The sequence below is a fragment of the Opisthocomus hoazin genome, chromosome 25, assembly GCF_030867145.1.
Source record: "Opisthocomus hoazin isolate bOpiHoa1 chromosome 25, bOpiHoa1.hap1, whole genome shotgun sequence".
NCBI lineage: Eukaryota > Metazoa > Chordata > Aves > Opisthocomiformes > Opisthocomidae > Opisthocomus > Opisthocomus hoazin.
In genome coordinates this window covers 10302210-10311214 of record NC_134438.1, presented here as the reverse complement: position 1 = coordinate 10311214, position 9005 = coordinate 10302210, and the positions used below count along the sequence as shown (strand labels likewise).

The following is a 9005-nucleotide window of genomic DNA, read 5'->3' as shown; positions in this document are numbered from 1 at the left end:
CGACGGTCCCCTCCTCTCGCCCTAACGCTGCAGACCCCCTTGTGCAATCGGACCGGAGGGTCACGAAATGAGATGACGAAGCACTTTTCACCTCACCGACAGCCCAGGAAACGCGGGCTCGCTGTACCACGCTGTCTGGTACGAAGCTGGGCCCCCTCCCTCTGCTCAGCGGCAGGCTTCCCCTCCCGGCTCGCACACCTACGCGGGTTTACTGAAGACGGATGTTTTTCTGAACCCGTCTCCAGTCCACAGCTGCTCAAAAAGGACGGACAAAAAGAAACCCAAGAGCCTGTGCCTGGTAGGACCAGCAGCGTCGTGGGCATCTTTCAGACAGAGACAGTGTCCCCATGCGTCTGCCTTTTAAGAAAAAGCTCTGGGAAGTTCTAACGCTATAAAATTTTGTGGGCTGGTGCAAACAAAACCTCACACAAAGGCCACTTGTTTTCCTTCTGTTCCAAAGCACCTTTCCACAAGTGGGTGCCGCTGCCCCGCTGAGCCAGGTCAGAGCATTTTCAGACCCTGAAGCCCCCTCCTCCCAGCAGCCAGCCTCCGAGCCCCCCCGGCCTGGCTCCTCTCGCCTGCGCTGTGCTGTGCCGCTCTGCGTGCAACCAGAAATCTGGCAGCCAGGGTCTGGCGTCCCGTCGCATCCTGCAGTACCTTAGTGCTTACAGAGAGGTTGGCTCTGTGGCACCGTGCCAGAGCAGCTCTTTGTGGCTCCATCATTTTGAGAAACGGTTTCCTTAACTAGAGCTGAAAAGGCAAAGCAAATACTCGTAAAGGAGGAGCCGTTAGCAGGGGCGAAAGCAGCACTGAAGGGTCACGTCGGCTCTGCTGTCAACCTGCTGGAGTCGGCCGTGCCCCTGGGCTGCCCGCAGCTTGCTGAGCTCGGGCTTAGTTTTGTCCACATGATGTAGAACATCTCAGTGCAGAGGGCACACATGATGAGCCAGGGAAGAAGGATCCAGGTGAAGAAGCTGAAATACACCACATAATCCATTCTCATCACAGCCAAATACTGACACTCGATGTAGCTGGCACTGCCTGTGCACTGGTTCCAGCCCAGCATGGGGTCCAGCCCCACCAGCATGGACACAAGCCAGCAGAGTCCCAGAATCACACAAACCCTTTTCTTCGTGATGGCTGCCCTGTACCTGGGTGGGCAGGAAGCATCAGCCGTGTTAGATGCAATTCTTCGGAAAAAAAGAACTACAATATTCAGGAACTTGGGCTTTTAAGCACTCATTTCTGCTTGGCCTCATTCGAGTTAAGCACAGTTGCGTGCAGTTGGTCCTTAACAGCTTCCGACATTTAAAATGTATTTTGAAGCTACAGGAGAACCTCCAAATGGTCACCTATCCCTTTCCAATAAGAACCCACAGGTGCAGGGTCAAATCCTCTCCTCAGACATATCGGTTTGTTTTGACCTGCATCAGTAGAGCAGTATGGTTGTCTCTCGGGGGAAAACCTAAGGACCACTGCCTTATTCAGACTTTAAGCATATACACATTTATGAGCAACCCTTCCCTGACTCTGTAGCTTCAGATTTTCAGGCATTGCTGAATCTCCAGGAGTGCCCAGACTGCTGGACATTGCCTACACTTTGGGAACCTCTGCCTTTGTGCGAGTTTCTCAGAGAACCAGTGATGCCCAGGAAGCCCTACGATGCTGCAAACAAGGGAGAAGGGAAATATAATGGAGGAGAGAAACGGGGAAAAAAATGACGAGATGGGACCTTTGCCCAGACTCACCTGGTCGGCAGCTTCACTTGCAGGTACCTGTCAACTGCGACGGCCAGGAGAGTCAGGATCAAGGCACGAGAAAAGATCATCATCAGGCAGCACATGAGCAGGCAGCAGTAGAAATGGATGACGACTCCCAGGCTCACCATGACAGCCAGCGGCATGACAAGGGTCCCCATGGCAAGGCCAGCGAGCACCAGGGAAACGATGCAAAAGAAGGTGGTCTTCTGCAGAGCTGGGTTCAGCTTCACTGTGCAGATCATCAAGGTATTGCCCACCACCACACATATCCCAACAACAGCCTCCGTCATGATACAGATCACATCCAGACTGCCTGCTGACATTGTGGACATCTGAGGCTGGTCACATCCAAAATTAAGACACGCTGTGCTGAAACCTCTTTTTTCCTCCAACAGCCAGGTCAGCAGATGTCTCTTGCCTGATCTGCCTTAATTTAAGTCCCTCATTCAGAATTTTGCACGCTGACCTGCATACACAACGCTTTAAAGATGGGCTGAGCAAATTGTCCACGAAGATCTATTTATCAGACCTTCCATAACAAACCCTGCGATATCTTTCTTTCTGTCTGTTTGAGATTTCAGCACATTTACGTAGGCTTTCGTAGAAGAATCAGCATTGTTTAGGGGCAGCATCAGACTGTGAACAAGCCACGGGCACTACCTGTTGGGGGTGGTAATTTTGCTGGTCTGTTCTGTCCTCAAAGGCACGATCTCCCCCCCAGCTGGGTGCTCTGTACTGCCCAGCAGGGTGAGTTAGCTAACGCACAGCTCTACAGCACTGCAGCTAGATCGCTCTGTCTCCGAGCTTCTAAAGCCTGCTCAGTCTGCACTGCATGCAGTGGAGGTGCAGCATCAGGGAAAACAGGGCCAAGGGACCCGGAGTGACCCAGCCCATTCCACTGCCACAAAGAAGGGGTGGGGAGGGCAAATACAAAGGTGCTCAGCTGGATTCCGGGTGAGCAAAAGGCAAACGGAGGGAGAAACATTTCCTTTTGACGCCATTACACAAGCTGCTCCCCTAGGGTCCCACACAGCACCAAGTTCTTGTTCTCAGGAGCTACCTTTAGAGCAGGCACCGGGCAGTGAAGGAGGGCGGGCCCGGTTAGAGCCCTGTAACTCAGCGTTGCAGAGCTGCAGCCCCAGGGGTGGGTGACAGAGGAAGCTGGCAGCTGAGGCCAAGAGAGCAGACGCTCAGCGAGCGCAGGAAGCGGGGAGCACCCTCACCCCTGCATGGCTGGCAGCCAGGAGGACACAGACCCTTCCCACGTCTGCTCGCAGCTGCAAAGCGCCAGCTGCCCACTCCTTCCCAGGTACTTCCCAGAGAAGCAACTCATTCAGCTTCCAAAAGCCCAGCGTCCATCCCAGCTGTGACCTGCACATGCCTCTCCGGGGCTTTCTCTCCTGCACCCACAGATATCCTGTGTCAGATTTGATTAGAAAACCAGCACAGCCAAGTTGAGTTGCAGACGGGGACTGTCTATAGGCAGCTCACCATTTCCCCAGCAGTAATTCTACCAAAAAAACCCTCCAGCCAGGGAGCAAGAAGCACTTACACCAATTTCAAGGAAGCGGAATTTGCCCAACTCTTTCGACAGCAGAGAACAAAAGTGTCACTTATTTCTGGCTCTGTCTCTTCCCAGGGCTGATTTCACTTCCCCATCCTCAGGTTTGCCAGAAAGTTGGGTGGAAGAGATGGCAGGCTCAGCACCTGGGAAACCAAATACCACCCGTGTTGGCTTAGGGCTCTGTTACACCAGTACGGCACCATCCACCTAACGGTTTATTTGCTCATTCCTGGAGAGCGTGCATTGCTGTTTGCCCAAGAGCCAGGTTACCCTGCGACTCGCAGGCCGACACGAGCTCACGCGTTTGCATCGCTTCTCGGTTTCGTCTGAAACGGGAGCAGCTCCTCCACTGCAGACCCCCCTCAAGGAGCAAGGCACCACGCGCTGCCAGGCTCCCTCACAGCAAGCAGAGCGCAGCTTTCGCACCCTCTTCCCGCTACTTCCCATCAATTCCCATACGTTCCTCAGTTTCTCTGTCTTCCAAAAACAAAGCAAAGGAAAGTATGCCGCTTTCTGAACCTGACTTGGTTGGTCATCATACTGATTTCTGGCAGAAATGAGGGCTCTTGCTGAAATCGTCACCTACATTACGAGTGTTCTTGTCAGACTGAGAAAGGTCCAAGTAAAGAGCATTTTTCAGCCACCTCAGGGCTTTACCAAAATGCTATACCCTGAATTAAATCAAGTATTGGAATTTAAAGAAATGCCCTTGTAATGTCCCCTGAACAGCCTCATTTGCTATAGTGACTACAGAGCGATTATCTAGACTGATAAGTGGCAGCTTTGCGCAGTCAACTCTGGTCACAGTTCTCCCACGTCTAAAACCGTGGCTTGGAAGAGGAAGCAGTTCAAGTTGTTGTTTTTAGGTTGCTGGTAAGCAGGCTTGTGGAAGCTTTTCCCTTTTTTTGCTTCAAACTAGCTTTCCAAAGTACTTGACTGATACCAAGCTGCTGAAGGGATGCTGTGAGCTTCAGGAGTCGCGTCCAGAGGGGGGAACATTTCCTGGATGCTAAGGTATTTGCAGCTCTGTGGAAAGGCAACAGCTGATTTGCTGCCCGAGCGCCGAGGATGTGAAATACTGGAAGAGGTTTGCACATCGGAGAATCACTGGAACAACTGAGCACCAGACACCGAGGACGAATCCCACACACGGTCATCGATGCCCATGCTCCCTTCTGCAGCTCAGGCCAGGGTGGGAGCATCTCCAGCAAGTCACCATGCCAAACGACAGCCTGGTGCTGAGCAGCCTGGACGGGATTTACATCGGCACCGAGTGCCTGGTTGCTTTGTTTGCCACTTTGGGTAACATCCTGGTCATCTGGGTGGTGAAGCTGAACTCAGTGTTTCAGAACACGACTCTGTACTTCATCGTTTCCCTGGCGCTGGCTGATATTGCAGTGGGGATCCTCGTCATGCCGCTGGCCATCGTGGTGAGCCTGGGCATCAGTGTCCACTTCCACACCTGCCTGTTCATGTGCTGCCTGATGGTGGTTTTCACAAACGCCTCCGTGCTCTCCCTCCTGGCCATCGCGATCGACAGGTACCTGCGAGTGAAGCTGCCGACCAGGTGAGCGCTGGACCACCACGGGCCCCTCCGCTCGCCCCACTCCGGCCAGCTTTCCCACGCCCAGCCCCTGCCCCAGGCATGCCACCCTCCTCTGTCTCCTTGAATTCGCCCCTTTTCTAACAAATATTTACTCTAAATGCATGCTTGCGCATGGAGGAAGTGCCTGTGCCTAAAAGCCCACCGAGACGAGGTATCTAGAGCAGGAACCCCCCTCTGCAGTTCGTAACGCAGCGTGGACAGACCCCGGGGCGTTCATGCAGGGCCAATAGCTCGGTGTTACTGCTGATCAGAATTTGGCCACAGGATGGGTCTGTGGTCAAACGGGTGAATTCTTCAGATGTTTTTTCAGTTGCACAGGATGCTGAGAGTACTATAGATTTCTTTGGGTTTTTGAGGCTAGTTTTTAATATAAAATTCATTTTAGCATTTGTTGAACAGAATTGCTAGGGGCTAACTTCAGAAGTCACTCGCTTTTTATATTTGAATGGAAAAATACATAACACAGAAATGCAAGGCAAAACCTCAAGCATGAAAGAAGTCATTTTTTTGTGGGGAAAGGACCTACAAAATTGAAGAGTGAAAGAACAGTTTGGTCCTGCAAAAGGCATAAACCAAAGGTAAAGAGTACAAGGAATTGGCGGAGAGATAATATAGAACTGCTAATAGTAGAAAAACAGTATTTAGGCAAGAGGAGCACTACGATCATAATGAAACAAGAAACAAAATAGTTGAAAACATCCAATTATAAAGAGGGGAAGTTAAGAATAGTTCATCTTATGGGTGCTGCAAAGTAACAGTTAGGGCTTCTCTCAAGATAAGATTTGGTCGCCCCCCCGAAAGAAACTAATGCTCCATCTCCTGACAATGAACCTGCAGTATCTGAACATGCGAGCCCTTGAAGAGACCCTTAACTATTTTCAACACTTCTCTTTAACATGGCCTGGGTTTTCTTCCCCAACAGATACAAAATCATCACTACAGAGAGAAGAGTTTGGTGGGCGCTGGGTTTGTGCTGGTCTGTGTCCCTGCTGGTAGGGTTAGTCCCCATGTTTGGATGGAACAAGAGAGAACCAAGAAACTCCGAGTTTCTCAGGTGTCGATTCACCTCTGTGATGAGGATGGATTACATGGTGTACTTTGGCTTCTTTCTATGGACCCTTGTCCCTCTGCTCATCATGTGTGCTCTGTATGTTGAAATCTTTTACATCATCCGGACGAAGCTAAGCCAAGGTACAACCACCGTGAGAGGGGCAGGAGCATTTTATGGACAGGAGTTCAAAACAGCCAAATCTCTCGCACTTGTTCTCTTCCTGTTTGCCATATCCTGGTTGCCTCTGTGCATTCTAAACTGTGTTTCCTATTTTTACCCTGAGGGTGACATCCCCCAGTCTTTGATGTATTTGGGAATTCTGTTATCCCATGCCAATTCTGCCATGAACCCCATTGTCTATGCTTGCAAGATAAAAAAGTTCAAAACCACGTACCTTTTCATTTTAAGGACCTATATCCTGTGCAAAAAAACAGACCCAGTTCTTACACAGCCAACAACAGACTAACAGTCATAAATCAAGAATGAATGTTGACCTGCCAGTATATAGCAGAGCACTGATAAGCCACTTTCCTTCATTAAGAAACACATGGGAAAATGTGCCTTCTGTCTCATCTACTCCTGCTCCTGCATAAACTGTTTTATGACAAGGGCAAGCTCCTCTTAGTCTGATCCACACTTGACATTAAGCTCCGAAGGATCACTTATGATCACCCGCGTTACTGTACCCCAGAGAATTCTGCTTGATGGTTGCTGTACCAAGCCCAGATCTTCCAGGCAAGCGTCTTCATTCAACAGGACGTTCCAGTTTTTATTTCTTGCCTTGAAGATATTTAGCAGGCCAGTGACCCAAAGCACTCTCAAGGCAGGCTTTTTGCTCATCGTTCCCCAGCTCGGAGCCATGCACAGCTGGTGAAAACAGTGCTTGTTCATTTCGAGTTTTAACTCCAGACTAACTCTGTTATCATTCTGATTTCTATTGTTGCCCAGTTATAGGCCCTTTGCTTACAAACAGCCAGACTTGCCCCGACCTTTTTCTTGTCCAGTAGCACCTGTGCAATGTACCTGTAGCATCTCCTGTGAGACCTCCACCGGCAGATGAACAACTGCATTGTCCAGCTGCCCCCACCCGCTCTTGACCATCGCAGCCCCAAGGTCAGAAGCTGCACTGGCTTTGGTGATCCTCCTCCTCTTCGGGGGAGAGCCTGCCAGTGGGAGACTGTCATTGCTTTTGCATCAAGACAAGGCTCACCCCAGAAGCCTGCAAAAGCTGAACTCAGACACAGAGCACCAGGCGAGAGCTGAAAGGCTGAAGGCACTGAAGCTATTCACTAACAAGATATGCTGGGCACAGGAGGGCACGCCAGGAAGAGAAGACTGTCAAAAAATAAACTAATGATATATATTTAAGTTCTTTCCTCCTTCCCCAGCTCCTTAACCAAGGATAGAATCAACTATTTCTACACAATTCAAGGATGCGTTTTCCTAATTTTTGCCAAAAACCACCCATTTGGGGGATTCTTCCTGCACAGCACATTCCCATGCTTAATTCTCCCTACAATCACAAACCATTTTCCTAACACCAGATTTAAATGTAATTTGCTGCAAGTCTCCTCTGTGAACCTGATGAACAGTTGCTCTTTTTGTAGCAACCTGTTACAGATCTGAAGACTGTTCTAAAGGTGTTTAACTGTGTGTCTAGATATGTCTTTATATTAAATTGTTTCAAAATACAGAACAGATACATAAGACAAATTTTTTCCAGTGTTTTTTTTTTTTTTTTTTACATAAAGATTGGCTGGGTCCACTGAAGAATAGGATAAATGTGTTCTTTGTTGTTGGTAACACAGCAGTTCATAATCCAGGCATGTCCTCGCTGACTGTTCTTACACCCTTTGTCTTCTCTGTCAAGTTAGGCTATAGATGTGGGTCTCGTCAGCTTATGCTACAGTCAGCGTTGTCACATTTTCATTAATAACAATAATTATTAGATGGATTTTATATTAATTCAACCTGCTCTTCTCCCATGACAATCAAGAAAGCAGCCTGTATGAAATCTCCACACTGCTTTATTCTGTGTCCTGGATGGACGGCACAGAATCTGCAGTAAATACTACACCACAGCTCACATGGCCTGTTTTTAGGGAACATGGGTCAAACTGAAAATAGGCATTAAAGGCCAGGCTCTTTTCCTCCATTTTTAAATAATAAAAGAAGAAAAAGCAGAAAAACGAGTGCATCATTCTGTTATTTATGTCAGGAAGTGTTGGCATCTGCTCCTTTAGCTGAAACCAGACATCTCAATTTGTTATCTGATGTAACCCTTGTCACAGGCCAAAGCTACAGTCTAACACAGTCTAACTCTATTAGCAAACAGGCCACCAAAGGAAGTCGCTGCGTAAGTACACGAGAAATTTGTTACATGATCTCTCATTATCAGTTGATAGAACTGATTGCTTTCAGCAGAAAACCAGGTCCCACCTAAAGAGCAGAAAATTATTCATTTGAATGACACACAGCAAACTTTCCCCATGTATTTTGGAGAAATTGAGAAAAGAGGGAGTAGCACTGCACCAAATTCCTCGTAGGCTGCCTGACAAACTCCAAAAGAACAAGGCATAAGGATATGGGGAGAGAACAGAAACAGAGGGGACCGAGAGCAGGAGAAGCTGTCCTGCCCTCTGAAAGCAAGCTGTGAAGGAGAGCAGTCTCAGCAAGCTGGCTGACCCTGCTCAGCCCCCCAAGAGGGAACCCCCGGCGACAGCTCACCTTTCAGCGATGAAGCAAGATGCTCACCACAGCTGGAGCCAGCCTCTCCCTGTCAGGCAACCAGAGGAGCAGCTGCCCTGCTCCGGGAGAGGGTCTTCTGCCACGGTGGTGCTGGCTGGAAAATGTTCAGGCAGGTCAGACATAGGCTGAATAATCAGCAAAATCAAAATGGCTGAATAATGCTTAAACAGATGTGAAGATGAGGGAAGACACATACCAGCAGCCCACACATATACAAATACCACTCAAGGAGAGCAAAGGATTTAGCACGCTCCTGCGAGACGTCATCGCTGTAGC

The 9005-nt window shown here is 49.2% G+C and overlaps 2 protein-coding genes across 2 annotated transcripts; one reads left to right on the top strand and one right to left on the bottom strand.

The window, feature by feature from the left end:
- Positions 1–817: 817 nt before the first annotated feature.
- LOC104333174 (adenosine receptor A1-like) lies at positions 818–4491 on the bottom strand. The gene is made up of 7 exons (XM_009938641.2): positions 4472–4491; positions 4257–4402; positions 2984–3177; positions 2765–2820; positions 2290–2396; positions 1749–2073; positions 818–1151 (listed from the first exon to the last, which is right to left on the bottom strand). The coding sequence occupies exons 1-7, from the start codon at positions 4489–4491 to the stop codon at positions 818–820; spliced, it is 1182 nt and encodes a 393-aa protein (XP_009936943.2).
- Positions 4217–7697, top strand: ADORA3 (adenosine A3 receptor). The gene is made up of 2 exons (XM_009938640.2): positions 4217–4891; positions 5853–7697. Exons 1-2 carry the CDS (start codon positions 4542–4544, stop codon positions 6445–6447), a joined length of 945 nt encoding a protein of 314 aa, XP_009936942.1. The 5' UTR covers positions 4217–4541; the 3' UTR covers positions 6448–7697.
- The last annotated feature ends 1308 nt before the right edge of the window (positions 7698–9005 follow it).

Bases quoted from the DNA above. Each gene is read 5' to 3' on its own strand.
- LOC104333174 (XM_009938641.2), bottom strand. From the start codon at position 4,491: ATGGGCATCGATGACCGTGT. The intron at 2,397-2,764 runs GTAATGGCGTCA...GCTTGTTCACAG, and splicing joins ACCCTAGGGGAGCAGCTTGT to TCTGATGCTGCCCCTAAACA. The intron at 2,074-2,289 runs GTCTGATAAATA...CAATGTCAGCAG, and splicing joins CGCAGGGTTTGTTATGGAAG to GCAGTCTGGATGTGATCTGT.
- ADORA3 (XM_009938640.2), top strand. From the start codon at position 4,542: ATGCCAAACGACAGCCTGGTGCTGAGCAGCCTGGACGGGATTTACATC. The intron at 4,892-5,852 runs GTGAGCGCTGGA...CTTCCCCAACAG, and splicing joins CGAGTGAAGCTGCCGACCAG to ATACAAAATCATCACTACAG.